The sequence below is a fragment of the Panthera leo genome, chromosome C1 (genome assembly GCF_018350215.1).
Source record: "Panthera leo isolate Ple1 chromosome C1, P.leo_Ple1_pat1.1, whole genome shotgun sequence".
NCBI classification, from domain to species: Eukaryota; Metazoa; Chordata; class Mammalia; order Carnivora; family Felidae; genus Panthera; species Panthera leo.
This window is the reverse complement of record NC_056686.1, coordinates 201,593,737-201,620,789: the sequence shown is the minus strand read 5'-3', so window position 1 is coordinate 201,620,789 and position 27,053 is coordinate 201,593,737. Positions and strand designations below refer to the sequence as shown.

The following is a 27,053-nucleotide window of genomic DNA, read 5'->3' as shown; positions in this document are numbered from 1 at the left end:
GAACTAACCACTCCACTAATAGCCTCCCCCATTTGAGTTAATGGCAATTCCATTCTTCCAATTGCTTAGGCCAAAAACCTTGGAGTAATATCCTTGTCTGCTTTCCTTCGTTCACACCCTCACATCCAATCAGGTAAGAAATGTTACTTGCTTCATGTGCAAAATATATTCAGAATCTGACTACTTTTCACCATTCCATTGGTACCACCACAGCCTCCTAAGCCCTCACCCTGCTTCCCAGCCTCCCCCACTCCTCACAGTCCATGCACAACACCAGAATGGAGAGTAATCTTTCAGAACATAAGTAGATTACATCACTTCTCTGTCAAAACTCTCCAATATATCCCTACTTTACTCGAAGTACAAGGTCTACTACAGGCTTACATCTGGTCCTCACTACCTTCCTGTCCTCATTTCCTACTATTCTCCCCCTTCTTCACTTCCGCCATCCAAACTGGCCTCATCATAGCTCCTCAAGCTCACCAGGCAAGCTTCCATCTCTGGACCTTTGAAGTGATTATTCTCTCTGCCTCACTTTGCCCTCAGATAGCTACACTGCTCATTTCCCTCATCTCCATCAAGTCTTCGCTCGAAGGTCATCCCAGTGAGGCCTACCTTAACCATCCAACTCAGCACTCCTCATCCTCTTTCTCTGCTTCATTGTTCTCCAGAGCTTTATCACCTCTCTACATCCTGCACAGAATTCACTTATTTTGGTAAGTTCATTGACTCCGCAGCTAGAATGGAAACTCTACGACAAACAAGCACTGCTTTATCTCCAGTGCCTACAACAGTATCTCGCACAGAGAAAGAACTCAATGTTGAACTGAACTGCCATAATCTGGACAGGAGGAAATTCCAGTGGTCTCTAGAAAAAAATGTTATTTTTGCTAAAATATAAACACAGACAATGAAGATGAATGCTAAATAAAATTCCTTATAAAACTAAGGCACTTTATTCATCTTTCATTTCAAAAAACAATTGGAATTTAAGGAAGGACAAAAAGTAATACCCCCATTTTATGGATAGAGAAACCAAGGAAGGCTCCGGGAAGCTTGTCGCAAGCCATCCGGTGAGTCAGGGTTGAAACTTTGTAGTATGTTTCCAGCTGGATCTCAACTCTAATGGGTCTGCCAAACATCTCTTTCTGGTGAAATGCACGATGTCCTAAACAGCTGCCCTTCTCAAGCAATTGGGCTTCCCTATACATTGAAACTCCATCAAACATCAAAACTCATCACTAAGCCTGAGATCACAAAGCAATCCAATGTACGGCTCTGTTTAATCCTATCTCTCCCTATTTCAGCTCCACTGGTCTTGGCTTGGAAGTAGGTGACCACATGTAGCTCAGCTGAGATGCAGGAAGCTGGAAGGCAGGAACAGATATAAATAAATAGGGTCCCAAACCATGGTCTTGTGTGAACGGGACACAAGAGCTGCAGCACCAACCAGCAGCCAAGAGAGGAGCTGACCCCCCACCCAAGCTCTTACCCTGGCATCTCCAAGTAAGGTGAGGTATACCTTTTACTACAGGAGTTTACATAGAAAAGATGGGTGGATAGGAGGAAGGAAGGAAGGAAGGAAGGAAGGAAGGAAGGAAGGAGAGAAAAGAAAGAAAGGAAAAACAAGAAAGAAAAAGAAAGAAAGAAAGAAAGAAAGAAAGAAAAAGAAAAAGAAAGAAAGGAAGGAGAAAGTTAAAGAAATAAAGGAAAGGAGAGGAAAGGGGAGGGGAGAAAGGGGAAAGTAAAAAGAAAAAAGAAAAGACTCTCTACCATAACCCATGGATGGGAATGTGGGCTATGGGTCAGGAAACCATCCACAGCAGCATTTATCCCCATAGCCTAGAGCTGAGATGGGCTCAGTCTTCATCACTGTCCTAGGGCCAGTGCACAAAAGCAAGAACCTGTTGGGAGGATTATACAAGCTCTAGAAAGGAAGCGGCCTCTCAGGTAGAAGGTACCTCCCTGAGGTCTGGGAGGTATGCTCCTGGGGTTAAAGGCACATTATTGGAGAAAGACCCCTGCATGTAGAAAAGGAAGGAATCTTCTCTGGCACCAACAGCAATGAAGTTTACTGATTGAAATCATCCTGAATCTGGGGAAAGGAGGGAGCTTTATACATAAATCTCTTCTAGTTTCTTGTTCTTAAATCATTTGACTTGTAGCTTATCTCTTTTTTTAGTCTCTTTTTAGTTCTTGGTTGAGTTGGTGGCTTGAATAGTAGAAAAAGGTTGGCAATAGAGGGGTAACGAAAGTGGGTGGATGGACCGTAGGAATCTGAGATCACGAGCTGTGGGTTGGCCTCAGGAGGTGAATGAGTTTCCTGCAGTGTTTGGCAGAGGCAGGCCTGGGGCTGCTATGCGGCAGGAGCTGATTCCCCAGAGATAGCATGGCTAATCGCTCACTGGCCCCCAGAGACACCAGCACCTGTGAGACAGACAGCAGATGACAGAATAGGACATGCAGAGGACTCTCATTTGGCCCGGCAATTCCCACTCTAGTAAAGAAAGAAAAAGACAGTGGGCCCCTGGGGAATCAATATACATTCTGCGGGGAAAGAGAAACTTTGGAGAGAGGGCTCATCGAGACCGGAGGTCTACTGCCATTCTCTTCGGTTACACACCATGAAACTGAGGCACCGAGGGATCCATGCATTTGTCCCAGGAAGGGGTCATAAATGCAGCAGTGACAGTAAGTCAAAAAGTGTGATTCCTAGTCATGAATCTTGACCAGTGGGTCTTAACCTCAGTACCACCAAGAGTCTCTTATATTATTTCCCCATATGGATTGCCAGAAAATCCCATAATTTACATCATCACCATCCCGTCAAAATTTCTGTTCTGCATGAACCAGCCAATGTTCCCACACTGCTTTATTATAATTTGGAGGTTTAGCCTTATCATAGGTAGATGTGTGATTCCCATTAGGCTACTTATGTCACAAGCACAAAAAGCAGAATAAAGCAGTGGTTAAGGTATGGGCTCAGGACTCAGACCCTTGAACTCAGAAGTCCAGTCCCCCAAACTAGCTTTGTAACTTGGGCACGTTATTAAATCCTTAGTGCCTCAGTTTCCTCACCTGCAAAATGAGGAATATAATAGCTTAAACCAGGTAATAAAGGTAAAATGCTTAGCATGGTGCTTTTCACGTGGTAAGTGCTAAAAAGAAAAAAAAGAAAAAAGATAGCCCCTTCCCAGCCCCCAGAATGAAATCCCTCTAGACCTCAACATCACCTCATCTGGCCTCACCTCCTTCCCACATAGCCTCAAGAAGAGAGAACCCCTGGGCTTGGAGATCCTGGGAATTTGCCACTCATCAGAGCCCTCTCCCACATTCCTTCCCTTTGCCGGGGTGGGAGATGGTAGATGGCACACCCATCTCCAAGACACCGCCCATGGGTTTCGCAGCATCCCAATTCCTTAAAGCTATCTCAGAAAAATGTCATGAAATACAACCCCATCGTCATGGTCCGGAAGTCCCCAGGGGTGTACCTGATGGATGCAGGGCTCCTGTCGAAGGCTCCGGAGGGCAATGAGGGCGGCCTCCTTCACGTTTAGCTGGGGGTCTCCACAGGCCATCTCTAGGAGCCGCTGGGGTACTTGGCACTGTAACAGCTCCTCCCCCAACCCCTCAGGGCCCAAGTTGCCCAGAGCTGACGCGGCATTGCGCCGGACACCAGCCTGAGGATCTCCAAGTAGCTGGGTCACACTGGGTATCGCGGCTGCCAAGGCAGGTCCCAGGGGACCAGCTTGGTAGGCTGCGTTGCCCACAGCAAAGCTGGCACCGCGCCGCACGGCAGGGTCCTTGTCTCTAAGCCCCAGCAGCAGAAGGTTGAGCAGCCCAGCCTGGCTCTGCAGTGCCCCACGCACAGCCATGCTGTATTGCAGCAGGTGGCCCAGGAGCCCGTAAGTGCGGGCCCGCACAGAATTCTCTGGGTGGCCCAGGAGGCTGCGCAGGGGCCGATAGGATTCATCAGAGCCAGCCAGGAGTTCTTGGATGAAGGACAAGTGGCTGGGGGACAGTACTCGGGCTGTGTGGGCCAGCAAGGAGAGAATATCAGAGGTCAGCAGCGGCTGGTCACCCAAGAGGGCAACTGAGAGGAAGGAGATGATGGTTCTAGGGGAGGCAGCCACTGTGTTCACAAACTGGTTGAGAGAGGTGGAATCCGTGAGGGCCAGGTGTGTGAGGAGGCTGACCGGCAACTCAACTTGCGTCAACGGAAGATGGTGGCAGCAGACCTGGGAGAAGGGATAGAGGAGCAGGCAAAGTGGTTCAGGGAGAGGAAGAATTCACCGCAGCGAGGTAGCTAGAAGGGGCCCAAGCTCTGGCCAAGAGAAAAGCCAAGCTATGCTGAGAAATACCACAGAGAGCTGGAAGACCTGACCCGAGCCCTCCACGTGAGACTGTGGAGCCCAAGAGAACAGGTGCAGGATCATTCCTTGCTCTGCAAGGACTCAGGCTCTCTGCCTTCAAAAACCCACTGCTGAATGCCAAGGATTGCACAGAAGTGACTCCTGGCTGAGGAGCTGAGTCTCCCTGCCCAGACTGGGATGTCCTCCCCGCAGAGCTTCAACAGATCCAGATGAGGGACAGATGGAGACGGGAGGCGCCAGCCCCAGCTCCAACCAGTGCTTCTGCTCAGGCCTGAATGCTTTCTCCACTCCAACGCTTACATCAAGCCAGATGCTCCACTCTTCCAGGGGCTCAAGGGAGCCCTGGAGCTGTTGGGAAGTGAATTACAATACACGTGGTCGGCCATCTTCCTCCTCCACCTTCACGCCTGGTGGCTTTCCCAAATACCTGCAGCAGGCGGGCTGTGACTTCTGAGTCCACGAAGTCAGCTAACACACCTCCAAGGAGGTCGGCATCCACATCCAGGGCGAAGGGGAAGCAGAGGAGCTGGCAGACAGAGAGCACCACGACGGGCAGAAACCCAGACCCGTGAGGCCTAAGGAGGGCAGCGTGGAAGGATTTACTCGGTTTTACTCACCCACCCTTTATTATTCTCTGCCCCCTTCTCAAATCCCCGAGTCCAGCGCCCCTTCTCCAACCTCACCAGTCCTATTTCTGGCTTCATAGCTCAAGCTGTCAGCTACGGCTCTCCTGCCCACCCCTCCCCACCGCCACACTGCAGACTGTCTGGACAGTCTGGTCTCCCTCCTCTAGCTCGAACTCACGCCCGGCCCAGCTGACGCAGGAAGCTGGGGGAAAGCAGGTGCTTCAGGGTGGTCATGAGGATACTTCCACGTTGAGACAGGTGGCTCAGGCATAACTGGGGCTCCTGGGTGAAGGTGGCCACGGCCAGGCTCAGCAGAGCTGCCATGCCTGGAAACACCGAGAATGGAGACCCAGTGGTGCAGGAAGGGCCCCGGATGCTCCAGCTTCTCCAGGGCCCCCACCTATTTAGTCCCCTTCCCATCCAGCGCAGTCTGTGCCATCCTCTCCCCAGGGGGCAGCGGCTGCAATCTCTGTGGGCTAACCCAGTTCTAGGCTGCCTCCTCTTGAAAAGGATCAAAGGAGGCCATGCTTATGGAAAGATACCTTGGGGTGAGATCAGCGTCCAGTCTGGCTCTGGGCTTTGTGATGGCTGTGATTCCTGTGGAGACACCTCCTCGGGGAGCCTTAGAGCCATGGAGAAGCGGTGCCATAGAATGGTCCACATTTCTGAGCTAGCCATGTCCCTTATCGGGCTACCCTTCCCTGGCTGGAGATGAAATTGAAGGAGGGTGGGTAGGGAAGTCAAAGTCAGGTATCAAAATGCCTTTTTCTTTTCTTTTCTTTTTTTTCACTCTTATCCCTGACCTCTAAGGAAAGGGAGTCCCAGAAATAATTCCTCCATTTTCCCAACAATGTGGGATTTCCCTGTTGTCTTAGTTGCCTTTCTTATCACATCTTAACCCAAGTGTCTGCTAGAAACCAGGGAATTACAGCTCTTCTCCCCACTGAATCCTGGGATGCAGCTGGGATTCCCCAGAAAGGGTCCACGATGAGGGCAGGGGGGGCCCTTTTGAACGTAATCACAGCCACCTTATTTGACAGAAGAGGCAAGTGTGGGTTGCTTCTTCATTCCTATCGTCTAGCGGTTCATCAAAATGCCTAGTTTGTCTCTCCTGCCTTCCCATCCAACCTAGGATGCACCTGTACCTGGGTGAGAAGCTGCAGCAGCAGGATGAGGAGGCCGTCATAGAATCCACAGCCACCTGGTGGAGTCAGCCGGACCTGACAGAGAGAGGCAGGAAGAATGCAGATCCCCAAGAGAGATGAAGGGGCCTCACAAACCCATGCCTGCAACTCCTGGTCAGGCAGAAAGAGCTTGTCCTCTGCCTGGTGTAGTGGGGAAAGCTCTCCTGGACTTACACAAGTCCTGGTTCCTGACTATTCATTCAATGACTACCTCTGCTCTAAAGACACATCATCTGGTAGGGTCGGAAGACACTTGCCACACAAGAGGCTGGGGTTGGGGTGGGGGTGGAGACACAGTTGAGAGTGCCTAACTCTGCCTTCTGGAGGTAGAACACCGATGAATTAAAAGTTCAAAAAGCAGTCAAGAGAAGGAGGTGGCAGGAAGGGACAGCATTCCTTGTAGCATAAATAAAGGCAGGTCATGAAAAATGATAGTGAATTTTGGAAGTGGTAACTCCTGGTATAGCAGGATTATAGAGCCCAGAGGTAACAGATGAGCTTTGAGGAGAAGGTAAAGGAGTCTGGACTTTATCCCGGAAGCAATGGGAAGCCACTGAGCTCCACAAGCTCCACGTGGGCAAGATTTTCATCTCTGTTATTCACTGCTGTAGTCTCAGAACCCAGAATAGTGTTCGGTACTCAATAGATACTTCTGTGCTAAATACTTGAACAAATGACTAGACTTTTAAGAAAGCTCACCCTGGTGGCAGTGAAGAGAATAGACTGGAGAGGAGAGAGCCTAGAATAGAGATCCTTCAGCGGGCAAGTGCCACAGTGCAAGATAGATGGTGTGCACACAAACTAAGGCAGGGCAGTGATGGTGCCAGGTAAAAAAAGATCTGACACAACAGGAAGGCGGAACACATGGGACCTGGGGGAACCATCTAGATGGGGGAATAATGGAGCAGAGAACACAGTCTATGATGACTCCCAGATTTCTGACTGGGGCTCCTGGATGAATGTGAGTGTCATCACAACTGGTACCACCTCTCTGAAGTTCAACTTTATCTAGAAAAAGCAGGTGAGTCTCATTACATTTCATGCGTCTCTCTTTCAAGTGTGTTGTAAGATAAGATGTGAGGTGCTTTCCAAATTATAAAGAATTCTGCATCTATAAGGATGATGATCATTTGAATATGAAGTCTATCCTTATTTCAAAATGAAAGAAATAGGGGTTCCAAAGTACCTAAAAAGGAGAGGGAGGGGGCGGGGGGAAGGCCCGGAAAAGGAGAAAGCAGAAAGGAGGCTACCCAATGGACTGGATTCCTCAAGAGTTCTCAGGATGCCAGCCACCTTTTCCATTTCAGTTAAGGAGAAGGAGGGGGGACAGGGAAGCCAAACTGTAGTCAGAGGGGAAGAGATTAAGCTTTTGAAATGACCCTAACAACAGGAGCAGGAGCTTCTGCGGGAGGAGACTAAAGTAGGCAGGAAGATCTCATCCTCCAGTAGGTAACTCAGGTCCCCCCTCCCTCTGTCCCTCTTTGGAAGTGCCAGCCCAGTCTGGGCTCAGAGAAGCTGTCATCTGGGGGCAGACAGGGAGGAAAGGAACGACTGCTTAGTTTGCCCCAGCCATGCTGGCGCTTCAGTCTTGCCCCCAAGTGGAGTCCTGGGTCTGACTCAGTGAAAATGTTGTCTGTGCCCTCTCCGGTATACCTCACCTCTGCAGGGGCAGACAGAGCGTGTGAGGCTGCGGCAATCCACTCCACAGGCTGGAGGTCAAAGGTCACCCCTTGCTGACCAAGTTGACCCAACAGGCAGGCTGCTGCACTCTGGGGAATTAGAGGAAGAGAAGGAATGTCTGAATCTGCACAGTAGTCACGACAGGCAGAGAAGATTTATGTCTCTGGCCCAGAAGAATGCCTCATAACCACCTCTTGATGAGAGTGATGCCCGTGCACCCCGCAGGCCTGGGTGGCAGGGTGAAAAGGGGAAGAAGGGGAAAACTGAAAACTCACCACGAGAGAGACAACGTGTGAATGGGTAAAGAGAGTAGCAATCTCATTGCCTAGCTTCTCCATTCTGGAAAAAGAAGATTCATCAAAGGATGCACCAAATGAAAGGAGGCTAGGGAGTGGCCTCCCTCCCCGCTGGATGGCACTCTCCACACGGCTGCATGACCATTGCCCCAAGGCACAAAGTTGGTAGGAATCTAGGTCTGTTCTGTGTAGAGAACATCCCCATCCCTTCTATCCCCATCCCTTCTGAGGATAGGCTGTAAGGTGCCATTCCCCATATTCTACATCAGGGTGAGCTATCGGGAGGGAAGATTCCAGATGAGAGACCCTACTTCAGGCTTACCCAGACGGCAGATCTTGCAGCCGAAGGACAAGAAGGGAGAGGAGGTAGAGTGCCACCTCAGTAGACTCTTCCCAATCTACTACCTTTACCTACAAAGGAAACCAAAGATATCAGAGCAACTTCTGATTGAGACAGTAGGGCCACCACGATATACCTGCCTGTGTTCCTGGCCTACCTTGCCCTGGACCAGCATCAACAGTGACTCCAAGGCCAGGGGCTCTTGCCCTAGCAGATGGCACAGGCGCTCACTGACATGGCAGCATGAGTAGAGAACCTAAAGGAGTGGGAAGGAGTCTGTCAGTGAAGCCGAGCAGCCCCTGGGTTCCTGGATCAGAAGGCTCAGCTGAGAAGCAGGCTAGCCTCTCCGCAGATCTAGTGTCCACACCGGGGCAATTCGAGAAGTTTAGGCCAACTTCCGCCTCTTCTTGCTATAAGACGGTGAGATAGGGCTACTGCTCTATTCTAGTGAGGACTGGCTAACAGTGGGGTCATCTCAGGTTGAACAGACTGAAAAGCAGAAAGGGACCCTCTGGGGTTTCTTGTCTCTCTCAGTGTCTTTCTCTCTTGGTCTTGGGGGTTAAAAAGAAATCTGAAGTCCCAAGAGTTCTGGACAGGCAGTACCTTGAGAAGGTGTAGGCACAGGATGGGATGCCGCAAGCCAGAGATAAGGGACGGTCTCAGTTGGTTGTTGTCCTTGGTGAGCTGATTCGCCAAATGCTGAGAGATCTGTAGGGACATACTTGAAGCCTCAACCCCATTCCCATATTCCAATCCTGTTCCTCTCATATCTCCAACTACTCAGGGTTCTCAACCCCTTGCTAGCCACTCTTCCTCAGGTTCACCAGGAACCTCAGATCCCATTCTATTCCCAGTCTTCATGGCCAAAGAAGAACGCCAAAGAAGAACCAAAAGTCATGGCCTAGTTTAGCCCTAGTAGAGACAGGTATAGAGGAAAGTGTTGCTGGCCAAAAGGGAGCAGGAAATCTAAATCCTGAGCCCTTGAGGCAGCATCACAGGTGGCTTCGGGTCAGCTACCCTACCACATGGGCAGTTTGTCAATGAGCTCTCTAGCCAGCTGGCCAAGGGTTTTGGGATTTTGGCGACATCGTGTTCAACAAGTGGCCAGATTACCAGACCCAGGTGGAAGCATCTGTTTCTGGAAGTACAGAGTAAGGGGAAGCAAAAATGCTTGTTTTTCTGCCTTTCTGAGAAGCTGAGGCCAGCCTCATCTCCAGCAACATGGATGAGAGGAAATCAGAAACTGCAGCTCAGACCTGCTCCTTGGCTTCCCAGCAGCTGGGCAGCCCCACAGGAGCAGTGCATATGGCTGCCAGTGCAGAGGACATGGCTCCAGGCAGGTCCTCACTCTGCTCCCGTAGTGGCTGGCTCACTTGGGGGGCTCCTATGGAGAAAAGCAAAGAACGCAGGGTGGGGTCTGATTGTTTGTCTCGGATCCCCATTCATTCTCTCAGTGCATAGTTAGTTGCTGAGCCCTTACTAAATGCCAGGCACTCTTCGAGGCAATGGCAGTCGGGAGGGCACAGCCGGAGTTACTCAGAAGGCAAGAGAACCTCCGCTCCCTACTCTGGTTACCTGGGGGTGTGTGGAAAGGGAGCTGGGGAACTGTCAGGCCATGAAGGAGCCCATCCAGCACAGCCCGCTGGGTAGTCAGCAGGCTGGAGTAAAAGGCTTTGGAGATGGTCCGGCTGTTCCCATCCATGGCTTCACACAGAACAGTAAAGCACTAAGGGAGACAAGGGCGGCATTAACATTAGGGCAGCAGAAAACTGACTGGGTTTAGGGTAAGGAGCAAGAATCCCCCCAGAAAACCTGAGAATAAAGGAGAAAACCCAGGGGGACCAGCTGTGGCATTCTAAGTATTCCTCACACAGAAAATGCATTATAATTAATTGCCTTCACATTTCAAGGATGGCAATTTTAGGTTATCAATCCTATTCTCTGATCAGCTGCTTCCTAGATGATGTTTCTCAAAGTGTTATCTGTAGTCCATGAGTATGAGAATTCCTGGGGATTCCTGGGTCCCTTCCAACCCAGTCTTACTGATTCAGAATTTCAGGAGGTGGGGTGTTTATTCCAAACTTCCTATGCACTCACTGCACAGTGACATATGACAAATGCTGGCCAATAATGTGAGTCACTGATGGTCAAAGTTTAGGTTAGACGCTGAAAGCTTCCTGACTTGAAAGGATGAGGGAGGTTAAAATAGGCTCTCAGACTAGAAGAGTTCGAATGGACTGCTCACTGGAGGCAGAAATGCAGCCCAGATCTGTGTTCCCAATTGCCAGTCTGAACAATGGCTAGGCAACTGTTTATTTCCTTGCTCATGTTCCTCCCTAAGTGTCTCCTTGGAGATCAGTCAGAACTCTGCTATCTTCTCATTCAATCTTCTATTCTCCTGTCCCTCATTTCCAGAGTCCAGGGGCGAGAACACACTAGCTTGCTAGTCGTAGGGCAAATACATTTGGGAAATACTAGTCCATCTGCAAGTCTCTTCAAAAAGAAATACTTCTAGGGGCGCCTGGGTGGCTCAGTCAGTTAAGCATCCGACTTTGGCTCAGGTCATGATCTCACGGTCCGTGGGTTCAAGCCCCTCATTGGGCTCTGTGCTGACGGCTCAGAGCTTGGAGCCTGCTTGAGATTCTGTGTCTCCCTCTCTCTCTCTGCGCCTCCCCCACTCATGCTCTGTCTCTCTGTCTCTCAAAAATGAATTTAAAAAGCATTAAAAAAATTTAAAAAAAAAAGAAGAAATACTTCTATTTGTGGTTCCCTGAAACAGGCCACAGTCCTTAATGCCTCTGGGCCTTTGTAAATGCTGCTCTTTCTGCTTAGAATGTCTTCCCTACTTTCTGTCTCACCCACCCGGCAAACTTCTATGCATTCTTCGAATCCTAGCAAAGATGATTTCCTTTGAGATTTCTTCTATGACTCCCCAAGTAATATTAATCATATCTTCTTCAGTGGTGCTTCTGTACTTTATACAAGTTTTATACAAGTTCTAATGTACTTTTCATGCTGTTGTCCTTGATCATTTTTCATCTCTCCTACTAGACTACTAGTCCCTTGACAATGGGGACCTTCTCGTACTCAAGTGGCATAAGGCACACAGTCGGTATTCAATAAATGTTTGTTCTATTACTTTGATCTAACCCTCTATAGTTATAAGAAAGGGAAAGGGAGAAACATGGAAAGATATCAGAGACAGAAATCTGGACAAGGGAGCAGATTACCATAAGGCTATCCCTCCTTAGAGTCTGCTCAGAGTCATCTGGTTGGGCCAGCAGTTTCCCCAACAGGTCCAAAAAGAGGTTGGCGGCCTCCTGAAACACCTGTAGGCTGGGAAAAAATAGCCCATCTCTCTAAAAGCCCACGTGTGGTAAACGTCAGTTCTGCAGGTAGGAGAATCTGTGCAAAGGAATATATCAGAATGCTCCTTCCCCTCCCCCCACTAAACACACACAGAGTCTTACATACCCTCCAAGACCTTTCTTTGCCATTTTCTCTACGTTATTTAAATTGTGACCCTTCCATTTAGTGTATGGTGACCCTTAGAACCTCAAAGTCTTGGGGTGAACTTAGAGTGGTCTTGGTCCTTAAGAGAATCAGGGGATCCCTAACCTGTTGCTTTCTCCTTACTTAGCCTCTTCCTAACAGAGGAAGGAAGAATTGGGGGTAGAAATTGAAGCCGAAGTGGCCAACAGAGCAAAGCTGGCTCTCATCCCACCTGTCACCTGTCTGGCTCCTCTCCAGATTGAAGGTGCAGGCAAAATAGGCCTGAATCACAGCCATCAGGTGCCGTAAGAAGGTCCCATACCAACATTGCTGCCAGGGAAGAGGACGGAGAATAAGGGCAAGGTAGACGAAGAGAAAAGGCAGTGAAAAAGGTGTCAGATATCCAGTCAGGCTGACCAAACAGGGAGGCTTCTGGACAGAAAGAGGAAACCTAGAGGTAACAAAGGGGCAGCCAGGGGGCTGTAAACAGCCTGTATCTCGCTTGGCCAGAATAGCATTTAGGAGTTCAGGAGGCTCTATTTTTCAAATAGCTCAAATTCCTTTCTAAATTCCTTAGAAACATTCAAGGTTAACACTCACCAGCAGGATGCAGCTTCCCGTTAAACATTTCAGTGTTCTGTCCTCTCAGCTCAGCCACAGCAGAATGCAGCGTGGGGTAGCACAGATCTGGCCTTAGACACCCTGAGCCTCATGCCTACCTCCTCTGTTTATCCTACCTCCTCCATTTATTGTCCCTGTGGCCATTTACAAGCTAATGCTGGTGTATAAGTTGATTAATCCCTGAATTTCAGTACTCTGTTCTATAAAAGCAGGTCAATTAAAACCTAGGATTTAATATTCCAAACCACAGTGCTCTAAATATTGGGAAATTGAGCATAAAAATCTGGATTTCTAGCTTCTCTTGGAAAACTGGAAGATCTGGCAACACGGGGCCCGTGTTCTCATGTGGCAACAGTGAGCTGAAGCTGAGGGCATGTCCCATTCAGACTGGGCACGAGATCTCCGGTCTGTCGTCTTCCCCACTACTCTCATACAGTCACACAGAGTCTACCTCCCTGACTGACGGGATCTGCCTGATATCAGAAGGCAGTGGGGTATGCAACTCGTGGTCTACTAACCAGAGAGGAGGAAAGAAAAGAAAAGGCAGTGGGCCAAATAGATACGGCACTTTGAAGAAGAGAAATCCAAGGAGCAGAAAGTCCTGGAAGTCTTTCAAGGCTCCTGGCCTACTGCTTACCTGCTGGATACTGTTGCTGTCCTGGCTGTGTCTGAGCAGGCTGAGCAGCAGCCCGGGGAGCCCTGCCTCACGACAGAAGGAGTACAAGAGAACAGAGTCGCTGCAGCTGGACAGAAGACTGCTCAAGATCCGGAGTGCAGGAAGGATGTGGGAAGCACCCTCCAGCATGCCTTTCAGGATCTGGGCGACACGAGGGAAAGAGAGAGTAATCGATCTTATCAGAGGGAAAAGGAGTCACAAATACTAATTGTCCCCAAGGAGTTGGCAAAGCAGACCAATGTTCTCATTCCTTTCTTCGGGACTCTAAAACCCAAAGAAGGAGAAGAGAAAAAAAGGGAAGCAGTAACAAGGAAGAAGAATATAGATATAGATGGTCAGGTCACTTGACTTACAACAGTGGTGACCAAGGGACAGGGGACCTCCCTCAGAATCTGTCAGGCCCAGTGCCATTCCTATCTCCTCCCTCCCTTCTCCAGCCTTTAACTTTAAAAAACATATGTACGTGCCCACACGCACTTCCAAAGATTAAAAACAATGGACGCAAAACAGTGTCATTCAACTCCAGACAGATAAAGCAATATCATCCAACTCTAGATCAGGACTTGACTAACTACGTATGACCTACAGGCCAAATCTAGCCTGCCACTTATTTTCATATAGCCTACAAAGTAGGGTCAGTATGATACTTTGAAATGGCTATTCTTTAAAAGGTTACTCTTTAGGGGCGCCTTGGTGGCTCGTCAGTTAAACATCCGATTCTTGATTTCGGCTCAGGGCATGCATGATCTCAGTTTCGTGAGATTGAGCCCCGTGTCGGGTTCTGTGCTGACAGCGCGGAGCTTGCTTGGGATTCTCTCTCTCTCTTGTCTCTCTGTCCCCCCACCTCAAAAATAAATTAAAAATTTCTAAAAAATAAAAGGATACTCTTCAAAAGAGAGTATTGTTTACATCAAGTGCTTTATCATATGCCATTCAGTGTTTCTAAATCTTTTCACTTATTTGCTCATTTACTCTTTACAATAACCCTGTGCAGGAAATGCAATTAACCATTTTGCACTAAAGCTTCTAGATAGGTTAAGTAAGGAGTCAATAATCACACAGCTAAAGAGTAGTTCAGATGGGGGCACCTGGGTGGCTCAGCCGGTTGTGTCTGACTCTCAATTTTGGCTCAGGTCATGATCTCACAGTTCGTGGGATGAAGCCCTGTATCTGCCTCCGTGCTGACAGCACAGCGCAGAGGCTGCTTGGGATTCTCTCTCTCTCCGTCTCTCTGCCCCTCCCCCCACTAGTGCTTTCCCTCTCTCTCTCTCTTTCAAAATAAATAAATAAGCATCAAAAAAGAACTTTTAGAAAAAACATAGGAGGAAATCTTTCTGACTCTGGGTTTGGAAAAGATGTCTTCCACATAACACCAAAAGCATAATACACAAAAAGAAAAAATGGTAATTGAATGTCATCAAAATTCAAAACCTTTGTGCTTCAAAAGACACTCTTATGAAAATAAAAAGACAAATCATAGACTGGAAAAAATTTTTGCAAATCACATATCTGATAAGGGTCTCTTATCCAGAATATACAAAGAATTCTTATAACTCAAGAAGACGGAACCCAATTTAAAAATGAGCGAAAGTACTGAAGAGCTATTTCACCAAAGAAGATACACAAATGGCTAATAAGCACATGAAAAGACACTCCACATTAGTCATTAGCAAAGTGCAAATTAAAATGACAATAAGCCATTATTTCACACTCACTAGAGTGGCAGTGATAAAAAGACAATAATACAAGCTGGCAAGAATGTGGAGAAATGGGGCCCCTCATACATTTGCTGGCGGGAATGTTAAATGATGCAGCCACTTTGGAAAATAGTTTAGTAGTTTCTTAAAATGTTGAATATAAATTACCATCCAACCCGGCAATCCTAGGTATCCACAGAAGAAAAATGAAAACATATATCCACAAAAATACTTCCATATGAATGTTCATTGCATTATTATTCATAAAAGCCAAAAAGTGGAGACAATTCAAATGCCCATCAACTGATGAATGAAGAAACGAAATGTGATATAGCCATATGACAGAATTCTAATGAGAATGAGCAATAAAAAGGAATGAAGTATTGATATGTCACAAGAAGAAGGAACCTCAAAAATGTTCCGCTAAGTGGAAGGAACCAGATGTAAAAATTGGGTGTTGGGGTGCTTGAGTGGCTCAGTCAGTTGAGTGTGCAACTTTGGCCCAGGTTGTGATCTTGTGGTTCCGTGAGTTTGGGCCCCACACTGGGCTCTCTGCAGTCAGTGTGGAGCCCACTTTGGATTCTCTGTCTCCCTCTCCCTGCCCTTCCCCCGCTGGTGCGTGCATGTGCTCTCTCGCTCTCTCTCTCAGAAATAAACATTAAAAAAACAACAAAGAAAAAACAAAACTGTGTACTGTATGATTACATTTATGTGAACTACCTGAAACAGGCAAATATATGAGACAGAAAGTAGATTAGGGGTTGCCTGGGACCAGGGCTTTGGGAATGATAATGACTTGTAAATGGGTATGAGGGATCTTACTGGGGAGATAAAAATGTTCTAAAACTAGATTATAGTGATGGTTTCATAACTTGGTAAATTTCCTAAAAATCATTAAAAAAAAAAACAAAAAAAAAACGGCGCCCGGGTGGCTCAGTCAGTTGAGCGTCCTACTTCAGCTCAGGTCATGATCTCACAGTTTGTGAGTTTGAGCCCCATGTCGGGCTCTGTGCTGATGGCTCAGAGCCTGGAACCTGCTTCAGATTCTGTGTCTCCCTCTATCTCTGCCCCTCCCCCACTCATGCTCTGTCTTAAAAATAAATTAAAAAAAAAAAACATTAAAAAAAACTTTAAAGAAAATAAAAGGAAAGAAATGCAGGCAACATTCTGGCGAGTTCCCAGGAAGGAAGATCATGGTGTTTCAGAAAACGAGAGGCTTAAATTATGGAAAGAGCCTAAATGTCCAACAACTGATGAATGGATAAAGAAATTGTGGTTTATATACACAATGGAATACTACGTGGCAATGAGAAAGAATGAAATATGGCCTTTTGTAGCAACGTGGATGGAACTGGAGAGTGTTATGCTAAGTGAAATAAGTCATACAGAGAAAGACAGATACCATATGTTTTCACTCCTATGTGGATCCTGAGAAACTTAACAGAAGACCATGGGGGAGGGGAAGGAAAAAAAAAAGGTTAGAGACGGAGGGAGCCAAAACATAAGAGACTCTTAAAAAACTGAGAACAAACTGAGGGTTGATGGGGGGGGTGAGAGGGAAGGGAAAGCGGGGGATGGGCATTGAGGAGGGCACCTGTTGGGATGAGCACTGGGTGTTGTATGGAAACCAATTTGACAATAAATTTCATATTAAAAAAAATTAAAATTAAAATTAAAAAAAAGGAAAGGCTTTGTAAGAGAGAACACTATGAATACCAATTAAGCAAAATATTATTCCTTAAAAAAGAATCTCATTCTTCTCATTAGTATACTATACTAGAAAATATTGTATACTTATTTTTAACTTATTTAAACTTTTTTAAATTTTCTGATTTAATTAAGATTTTAAATTTAATCAGGAAAGATTTCGTGGAAAAGCGCTTTCTCTCACTATGGAAGTACTAAATAATACCCTCCATTTTTGCCTCTTGCTCTTCAATGCCTAAAACGTTTACCATCAGTCTGCTGACCCCTGCTCTAGGTGAATGCTCTTCCCTTCCGAAAGAGAACCCAATGGGGCACCCGGGTGGCTCAGCTGGTTAAGCATCTGACTTCCGCTCAGGTCATGACCTCATGGTTCGTGAGTTTGAGCCCCACGTCAGGCTCTGTGTTGATAGCTCAGAGCCTAGAGCCTGCTTCGAGTTCTATATCTCCCTTTCTCTGCCCCTCCCCTACTTGCACTCTCTCTCTCAAAAATAAATAAACATTAAAAAAAAAAAGAAAGAAAGAGAAACCTAAGGCCTGTTCTTTCTGTGTCACTAAAGGAGGTTAGCAAATCTTGAATTAAATAGATGGATGATTGCAAGAGAATTGGAAAGGGACAAGCTTTCTTTTTCTCCTTATGTTTTTTTAATACCTCATCTGTGATTAAAATAGTCTAATCCCATCCACAGTATCCTTCTGCCCGTTACCTGCCCTCCTGCCTCACGCAGCTGACCCTGGATGCGCTGGCAGAAGTCAGGATTGCACAGCAGAGTGAGGGGGGCCTTCAGCTGGACAGGCACAGGGTCAGCGGTCTCTAGCAGGTGCTGCCACTCATCATCATTGTCGGGCTCCTGAGGCATAGGGGAACGAACAAGGTCAGAAGTGTGTAAGGTTCAAGGGTAGTAGCCCTCAACCTGCAGAATCATGGAGTAAATGCAAGAACCAGGGAATCCTTCAACACAGATGTATTTGCTTCAACCGCCGGTTTAAAAAGGTATAGTTTGGCAGTATGTGAGGGGTCTTGAAAAGTCTCTTGGAGAACACTGGCATGTGTTCATAAAGAGGTACCTACAATACGTCCATTTATAATTTAAAATAATTGGCAATGTCATAAAGGCAATCAGTAAGGGAATAATAAATCATGGCACATCCATATTAAGAAATATGATGAAGTTATTAAAAAGATTATAGTACTGGGGCGCCTGGGTGGCTCAGTCGGTTAACTATCCGAGCGTCCGACTTCGGCTCAGGTCATGACCTCATGGTTCGTGGGTTCAAGCCCCATGTCAGGCTCTGTGCTGACAGCTCAGAGCCTGGACCCTGCTTCGGATTCTGTCTCTGTCTCTCTGCCTCTCCCCTCCTCATGCTCTGTCTGTCTCTCTCTCTCAAATATAAAATAAAAAAAACAAAAAAAAAAAAAAGAAAAAAAAAGATTATAGTACTGAGGACACATCACTAATGTAGTATTCTGACCAAAACTGCATAAATGAATTTAATCATGAGAAAGTATCAATTTGAGGAACATTCTCCAAAATTACTGGCCTGTATACCCCAAAACTGTCAGTCATGAAAGACAAAGAAAGACTAGGAACTTTCCAGATTAAAGGAAACTAATGAGCTATAACAATGAAAGCAATGCATAACCCTGGATTGGATCATGGACCAGGAAAAAATTTTTTTTTGCTATAAGGAATAGTACTGGACCAATCGGCAAACTTTGAATATGGATTATAGATCAAGTAGCAGAATTATATCAATGTTAAATTTCTGGCTTCTGTAATTGTACTGTAGTAGTGTAGGTCAAGGATCTTGTTCTTAACCAATGTGCACTAAAGTGCTTAGGGGTAAAGGGACATGATTGCATCTTACCCTAAAAGGACTCAAGAAAGAGGATACACCCTTATATAAGCAGACATATACAGAGAGAAACTCATAAAGCCACTGTGGCAGAATTTGAAGAGTTGGTGAATCTGGATGAAGGGCATACAGGAATTCTTTGTGGTATCCTCACAATTATTCTTGAAGCTTGAAACTATTTCAAAATAAAAAGTTAACTACCCCCCCCCCCCAAAAAAAAAGCCAGAAAAGATTAAGGTAGAATTATATGCTAAGATGTAGAAAGATCTCCAAAATGAATCATCTGGTAAGAGAGGCATGATGTAAAACAGTACATGTAGTGTGAACTCAATAACATTAAAATAGTCAAACTACAGATTTCTATGTATGCGTATACATACATGTAGAAGTGCAAACGTTTGGAAAAAGAAAGACTAAACTAATAATGGCAGACACCTCTGGAACTGGGGTAAGACGCAAGAAGGACTTTCATTTCTACCCATGTGTTCCAATTTTTGATAATTACATGTTTATACTGTGCAATTAAAAATCTACAAATTAATAGTAAGAAAGCAATTTTTAACACCAGGGGAGCTTGTTCTTGGATGGTTGGGAATCACTGTTCTAGAAAAACATGTACCCAGACCCAACATCTGATGGCAAGGTCAAGGCCAAGAGGGGCCCCCACAGCTCACCTCATTTTCTAGGTCCACTGCATCAATGCTCCGCTGGCTCACCACCTCTGGCCTCAGCTCTAGGACAGCTGGTTCAGAATCCTGGCTGATCTGGTTTTCCCTGCCAGAGGAACAGGGAACAGGAAGAGTTCCAGACCTGTGAGGCTTAGGGTTCATCTACATATTCCTCTCTCTAGGCCCAAGATACGAATGAAAAACGAGCCACATAGGACTGGATAAAAGAGAGCTTTCTTCTAGGATATGGCAGGACAGGATGTTGACCACTACACATATCCTTGACTGCCCTTCCACTTTGAACCTTACTCTCAAGCCTACCTTGGCAGTTTTCACCTGTAGTTCTCAACTCAAATATCTTCCCTTTTACATGGAGACAATTCTTTCCTTCTCAGTTAATGTACAACTGAGGCATAAAGAAAGGAAAATTCCCATTACCACTGATGAATCAGGAAAGTATCCAGAATCGGAATTCAAGAACACAGGACCTGGATTCCGAGGGCCCTGTCCATACTTAGGTGGTGGCTAGTGATAGGCACCATTTTGTATTTGTTTTGACTAAAACCAAAGATCTTCAAGGGACCTCCATCTATAAACCCTTGGCTAGCCCCTCCTCACCAAGGTACAGGGGGGGCCTCTCCAGCCCCCCACTCAGCCCAGCTGTTCTTCATTTCTGAGGCCAAGATCCCAGCCAAGAGGCCTGGTTCCTGAGGAGTGGCTCTTGGTCTGGGCAGAGGGGCTGTGCCAGAAGCCATCTTGCTGGTCCTGTCCTCTTGCTCAAGGGCAGGTCCTGTGTTCTGGTGTTTCTGTGGGAAATGGGCAGGAGACACACTGAATCAAAACTATTTGGTTGTGGGGTGGGCTGCCTGGGTGGCTCAGTGGGTTAAGCATCTGACTCTTGGTTTTGGCTCAGGTCATGATCTTGTGGTTCCTGAGTTTGAGCCCTGCATCAGGCTCTGAGCTGACAGTGTGGAGCCGGCTTGGGATTCTCTCTCTCTCTCTCTCTCTCTCTCTCTCTCTGCCCCTCCCCTGCGCATGCCCTTTCTCAAAATGAATAACTTTAAAAACAAAACAAAATCATTCATAGGTATGAATGGTACCTACTCAGAGGGCAGAATGAAACCTATTCATGGCCCTTTCTCAACCTTCCTTCTCCAATTCTCTCAGTCACTAGGCTGGTCATGTCACATATTCCCTTCTGTCCACATACCTTCTGCTTGGCCTCCTCAGCCATGCGTTTACAGGCTTGTCGCAAGATTCGAGAACGATTGCCCTTGGGGGCCAGCTGGTGTGCCTGTTGGTCCTTTAGGACCTGAAGTTCTGGGGGTAGGCGACTGGTGAATGGGGTACCCAAATCTGGGCCTGCTGGTTCAGTTATTACTGTAGGGAAGAAGAGGGAGAATATGTGATCACACTGGGGCTGCACCACCATCTCCACTTGGCCAGAGACAACTTCAGTTGTCCTCAGGCTTCTGTGGAAGGAGGCCATTTTGACAATGTGACAAAGAGGGAGTGGGGTTGCAAGAGAAGTGCCAAAGGTTAGGCTTTGTGGAAGGAGGCTCAGTGTCCTCAGGCTTCTGTGGAAGGAGGCCATTTTGACAATGTGACAAAGAGGGAGTGGGGTTGCAAGAGAAGTGCCAAAGGTTAGGCAAAAGGTTAGGAAGAAAGTTCCAGCTGGTAGGGTAAATCAGACATGTTACATCCAGACACTGGGGGAAGGGGGTAGATTGGAAAGAGTACCAGGGAAGTGTAAAAGCCCTGGGAATCCCAATGACTCACTGGTGACGCGACCAGCTATAAAGGGGTGATGTAAGAGATCTGGCCAGGACAGACGCTGCCTAGGGTCCTTGGTGAGCAGTCCCTGCAGGAAGTTCTGTGGAGAGAAAAAATACCCCATGGGTCATCGCTTTCCTACAGACTCCCTCTAACTCACCAGCAGAACTAGGAAACCAAGACTCCTGAGTCCGTTCCATGAGCAAACTAGCTGGTCTTGATCATGCCCTCTCTAATCCTATCCTTAGGCCTCATTTAGCTGGCTTCAGAGACAGACTTCTCTGCCTCACCTCCTGCAGAGCCCCAATTCCTGTCCAGAGACTTACTGTCACCTTCACAATCATCTTCAGAAAGCAAACATTCAAAAGAGTCCGAATTGCTCACTTTGCCCTCCCTTTGATTGCGGGTTTGTTTGCAGCTGGGTAGGACCAGAAGCATTGGTGGTTAAAAGCACACTCACACACAAGTCATTGTGTAAAGATGTGTTTGGGAGCACAGAAAAACAGAAATCTTTCAGCAAGTCTTGAGATGGTAGAAGGGAAGGGAGACTGCCTCTGAAAACGGTGTATCTGTTATGGTGTATCCTTGGGAAAATCCCCAGTTGGGCCTAAAATAGGGATAGAAGGTACCGGTCGACTATGACCACGGTTCTAAAACAAGGTGATTAGTATATTGTGGCTCTTGCTGAAGATGCCTGCCTGTCTGCTCTAAGGGAGAATGAATATCCTACGTAGATCACCCACTTAAATTTCTTTTGCTTAGATTCTTTTTGATAATTATTTGAGCCTCCCCAACTAAATAGGTTAGGGAGAAACTTGTCCCTTTTCATCTTAGACAGGCCAAGGGAAAGTTATAATGAGACTGCACTCTGGGAAAAGGTTGCACTTAAATTCCATTGAGGGCCCAAATTTTGCCCTAGATAAGAAATAAAAAGGGTCAACTCTTTATTCTCCCTCCCTCCCTCACCTCCTGAGACTTAGCTGCAATCAACAGATACCACTTCTATCATCTGCCCCTAATCGCTGATCTAGCCCCACTAGCTCTGGCCATTTGGATTTCTGAAGATTCCTTCTTTCAGGAAGAAGACTAAGAAGTCTGTGGGCAAATCTAGATATCATGAGGACTTTGCATCTGATAGGAAGTAAGTGGAAGAGAGGATGTGTAAAAGGACAGTTTCTGTCTCTGGTGGCTTGAAACTACCTTACCATTGTGATAAAGAATAGCCTGCCCCGGGGGCACCTGGGTGGCTAGGTGGGGTAAGCATCTAACTCTTGATTTCAGCTCAGGTCATGATCTCACAGGTTCGTGAGTTCAAGCCCCACATTGGGCTCTGCACTAGAGCAGAGCCTGCTTGGGATTCTCTCTCTCCCCTCTCTCTCTGTCCCTCCCCACCGCGCGTACGTGCTTTCTCTTAAAACAAATAAATAGACTTAAAAAAACACACACATATATACACACATACATACATACGAATATATATACACATATATACACACACACATACATATGAATAGCCCACTATGTATATGAATAGCCCGCCCCAAGGAGGGGCTGGCTGGTATTCCCAAATTCTGCAGAGTTTAGAACAGCCTCCCAGAATAAGCCCCTGCAGCAGAAAAGCAACGCAGCTTGGCCCAGCTCCCACATTAGTTCAGTAACTGCAGTCTTGCCCCAGATTTTGGAAAAGGGAACCAGGGCAGAGGAAGACAGGTTTCTAATGCAAAAGTAATCTCCCTTTCGACGTTCATTACCTTGAAGCAAGGACTAATGGTGGTCGGCCAGCGCACAGGGTCCTTGAGAATGAGGCTGACCAACTGAAAGATGCTGGTAGTGTAGAAGGGAGGGGTGCCCACAGCCAGCTCATACAGTATGCAGCCCACAGACCAGAGGTCTGCAGTGTGGTCGTACGGTCGCTCTTCCACCAGCTCTGGAGACATATAAAGTGGTGTGCCTTTGATGGATGTCAGCACCATTGTGTTGGTGCTCATTGCCCGGGCAAATCTGCAGGAGATGAGGGAACAGAGTTGGGAAGAGAAAAAACATATTCAGTAAAAACAAGGCCTATCATGGTGTGAGATATCCCAAACTCAAACAGAGAACACCTTCCAAAGACCCAACAGGAACCCCCAGTCTTTTAGCTCGGGTTGTAAAATGAGGTCCAGGTAAGTTAGGCATATGGTCGAAGACTCCTTGCAGAACTGGAAGCTGAGACAGAAGGTCAGGGTCCTCACCCAAAGTCACAGAGCTTGATGCCACCACCCTTGGCAAGGAGGATGTTCTGAGGTTTCATGTCACGGTGGAGAATGCGGTGGGAATGCAGATAGTACAGAGCGGACACCAACTGGGCAGCAATGGCCTGAACCTAGGGGTCAAACAGGCAGGGGAAGGAAAGGAGAGGCCAGAGGAAGGAGCCTACTGACGAGCCCAAAGACATTTCCCTAAATTACTGATGAGATCTTCTCTTCTCGCTCTTTCTTCCAGAGCTTCCCACATCTTCCTTAGCTCTTGACTCCCATTCACTCATTCTTTCATTTGTTCATTCACTCGTTCAAGGAAAATGTATCGAGTCTCACTAGCTGTGACCTGGGATGAGCAAATTATCTCGTGCCTCTCATACGCATCATCTGTAAGCTCATGATAATAATACCACCTCCTTTATAGGACTATTGTGAGGATTAAACAAGTCAAAGCATGCCATGCTCAGAATGGTGCCTGGCATTTAGTAAGCCTTCAATATACATTAGTTGTTACTAAAAAAAAAAAAAATTTTTTTTTTTGTTTATTTAGTTTTTGAGAGAGACAGACGGAGCACAAGTGGTGGAGGGGCAGAGAGAGGGGGAGACACAGAATCAGAAACAGACTCCAGGCTCTGAGCCATCAGCACAGATCCTGACGTAAGGCTCGAACTCACAGACCGGGAGATCATGACCTGAGCAAAAGTCGGATGCTCAACTGACTGAGCCACCCAGGTGCCTCTATATTAGCTGTTATTAAACAAGACAAAGTCTTTTTTCTCAAGACAAGTAATCAGACAACAAATAAGACAGACAAAATAAGTATGATGATGACTTACAAATGACAATGCTTAGAAAGAAATGGATTGCTACAACAGGAAGTCCTGGGGAGGGGGGCTACTTGTTAGAGTACAGAGAAATCCCTAGAATGAGTGTGGCTGGAGAATGTGTTCCACCAAATCCCACTGCCAACCAGCAGATCTTGGTGGTGAATCCTGCCTTAACAACAACTCTTATTCCCTTCCTGCCCTCTCTGGTACCACCACACGTGCTATCTGGTGACAGCAAAAGCATTAATAACAGCAATGTTGAATACTGTGCATCAGGCACTCTTTTAAATGCTTTATATGAGGGGTGCCTGGGTGTTTCAGTCAGTTAAGCATCCAACTTTGGCTCAGGGCATGATCTCACAGTTCATGGGTTTGAGCCCCACATCGGGGTCCATGCTGATGGTGCAGAGCCTACTTGGGATTCTGTCTCTCTCCTTCTCTCTCTGCCTCTCCCATGCTCAAGCTTTCTCTCTCAAAAATTAAAAAAAAAAATTTTAAAGATTTAAATGCTTTACATGAGTTCATTAATCTTCACAATAGTCTCATGAGACAGACATTAAAATGACATCCATTTTTATTTTATTTTTTTTAATTTTTTTTATTTTTTAAATTTTTTTTAACGTTTATTTATTTTTGAGACAGAGAGAGACAGAGCATGAATGGGGGAGGGGCAGAGAGAGAAGGAGACACAGAATGGGAAGCAGGCTCCAGGCTCTGAGCCATCAGCCCAGAGCCCGACGCGGGGCTCGAACTCACGGACCGCGAGATCGTGAGCTGAGCTGAAGTCGGACGCTTAACCGACTGAGCCACCCAGGTGCCCCGATGACATCCATTTTTAAATGAGGAAACTGAGTGCTAAGAAGTTAAGGTAACTCGCCCAAAAGGATCCAGCTAGAAAGTGGCAGAGACAACTTTGTACTCAGAGATTTTGGCTCCAGTGTTCACCTACTTTACTGACATGCCACACTGTCTCTATATATACCTAGGCTCTTATAGTTTCCTCAGGAGTTTTCAAAATGGAGAATCTCAGTGCCCTCAGCTTTTGCTACCAGTCCTTAATCTGAAAAGAGGTCAGGGTAGGGGACAAGTTTGAGCCAGGAAACATACCTGGTCTTCTGGAAGTTTTCCATCATCTTCCAAGATCTGAAAGAGCTCTCCCTCAGCATAGTCTGTCACCACCACCACCTGCAGGGAGAAGGCAATGGTACTGATGGCTCCAGATTTATGCATTCTGAGGCTGGGAAATTTGGGGGACCTTTCTTCCTGGGGAGAGGTGACCCAAAACTGAAGTGCACCTCTTTGTCAGTTTCAAAGCTGTCAAGCATATGCACAATGTTGGGATGCCGCAGACCCCGCATGATTTCAATCTCTCGTTGCAGATTCCTCAGCTCCTTCTCTGAACGTCCCAGTTTTGGAATGAACTTCAGGGCCACCACCTGTCAGTGGTAAGAAGAAGAGTCAAGGCCTAACCATGCTATTGAAACATTCACCTCAGAGCTCCAGAACTCAGCCTTCAGATTGTTTGGGCAAATTCTCATTACCTGCTAGTCTCCTACTCCTCTTCCTTACAGTACCCTGGCCTTATCCAGACTCCCCCCACCTCTTGCCCTAGGAGAAAACAGCCTCTGCCAGACAGATCCCTTTGGTGGAATCTGGGAGAGGTGTTCTGATCTGGGTAAAGAACTCTGGGTAAAAATTTAAGAGATTTAGGGGAAAGAGAAGGAAGAAAAAATGAGGAAGGAAGAATAAAGTTAAGGTGGTTTATCTCTTCCTGCGTGGTATGATAGATAATAACAATAATAAAAATAAAATTTATTGTTTACTAGGTGCCAGACACTATACTAATGTAGTGATTCAGCATGAATCATATTTAATCCTCAAGCCCCATCAATCAGATACTGTTCTTATCTTCATTCTACAGATGAGGAAACTGAGACATTGAGAGTTTAAGTAACTTATCCACAGTTCTAAGGCTAGAAATGGTGGATCTAGGGTCTGAACCTAGTAATCCAATATTAGAGCACACACTCCACAAGAGGAATGACCGAGTCAGTGCCTTTGGAATACAGGTCCGTATTCTGGTCCCTGTAGAATCCCACCCAAGAGATATCCCTCCTTGTTCACCACCTGAGCACTGTATTTTCTTCGACCCTTGTACACCCTCCCAAAAGAGCCTTCTCCGATCATCTCCAACACGTGGTACTTCTCCATGACAGAGGTTTCAGGATCCTTCAGATGGAAGGAGGTAGAGATGGTGGTGAAGGGCTACAGCTCCAGGGACAGCTCCACACATCTAGGAGGCCTGGGTTGGACATAAAAGAAAGGTTTATGTTAGCCACCTTGCCTTTTCCTTTTTCATAATAATCCAGGCCTCAAAAACATGGTAGGGTGGAGTGGATGGAAAGATGAGATCTTGGGAACAAACAGAGCGCCTCTTGTTCTCCCTCCTTTTCAACCTCCTCCTGGCCCCCAACCCAACCTCGTTCCCACCGAAACCCGTGCCCCACGCCCCTCTCCACGCAGCTCCGCCCACTCGACCGCTCCCCCTCTTCTTCAATCCAGCTTCTCCCCTCGGCCCCGCCCCCTCCGTCCCGTCTCGCCCACCCGACCCCGCCCCTTCCATCCAGCCTCGCCTACCGACCCCGCCCCTTCCAGTCTCCCCAGGTTCCTGCCACCGCCAACCTCCTCAATACCCCCGCCAGTGCCACCTGCCCGCGCGCTTCGCAGACCGGAGCCCCACTCTCACCCCCAGCCTAGGAGCTTCAAGCTCCTCAGGCCGAGGGATGCAGGCCCTGGCCTTCAGCCCCGCCCCTTCCGGCTGCCTGTGGATTTTGCCTGACTTATAATTCTTCTCCACCCCCGCTGCCTTTCTCTTTAGACTCCCATTGTTACCACATGTGCTCGCTGGAACTGGTCAGAGAGGTTCAGAGGACAAAGGCGTTCAGAAGTATTGGAGAGTCGTCGGACCACCCATAGGCACTTTCTAGGGCACTTCCGATCCC

General features: G+C 47.0%; 1 protein-coding gene across 4 annotated transcripts; it reads right to left on the bottom strand.

The window, feature by feature from the left end:
• Positions 1 to 2,048: 2,048 nt before the first annotated feature.
• On the bottom strand, positions 2,049 to 27,035 carry STK36 (serine/threonine kinase 36). 4 transcript variants are annotated; one of them, XM_042950173.1, is made up of 27 exons: positions 26,944 to 27,035; positions 26,179 to 26,353; positions 25,347 to 25,487; positions 25,159 to 25,236; positions 23,219 to 23,349; positions 22,739 to 22,988; positions 20,994 to 21,087; positions 20,425 to 20,594; positions 19,833 to 20,020; positions 19,221 to 19,320; positions 17,397 to 17,540; positions 13,250 to 13,429; positions 12,224 to 12,321; positions 11,730 to 11,835; positions 10,075 to 10,225; positions 9,756 to 9,883; positions 9,103 to 9,207; positions 8,657 to 8,755; positions 8,482 to 8,570; positions 8,139 to 8,202; positions 7,842 to 7,952; positions 6,145 to 6,219; positions 5,542 to 5,704; positions 5,178 to 5,325; positions 4,801 to 4,948; positions 3,492 to 4,238; positions 2,049 to 2,427 (listed from the first exon to the last, which is right to left on the bottom strand). In XM_042950173.1, the coding sequence occupies exons 2-27, from the start codon at positions 26,260 to 26,262 to the stop codon at positions 2,284 to 2,286; spliced, it is 3,936 nt and encodes a 1,311-aa protein (XP_042806107.1). In that variant the 5' UTR covers positions 26,263 to 26,353; positions 26,944 to 27,035; the 3' UTR covers positions 2,049 to 2,283. The 4 variants fall into 4 exon arrangements, with proteins under 4 accessions (XP_042806107.1, XP_042806106.1, XP_042806109.1 ...); XM_042950172.1 differs by lacking the exon at positions 26,944 to 27,035 and adding an exon at positions 26,760 to 26,867; XM_042950175.1 differs by lacking the exon at positions 26,944 to 27,035 and adding an exon at positions 26,798 to 26,860.
• Positions 27,036 to 27,053: the final 18 nt, after the last annotated feature.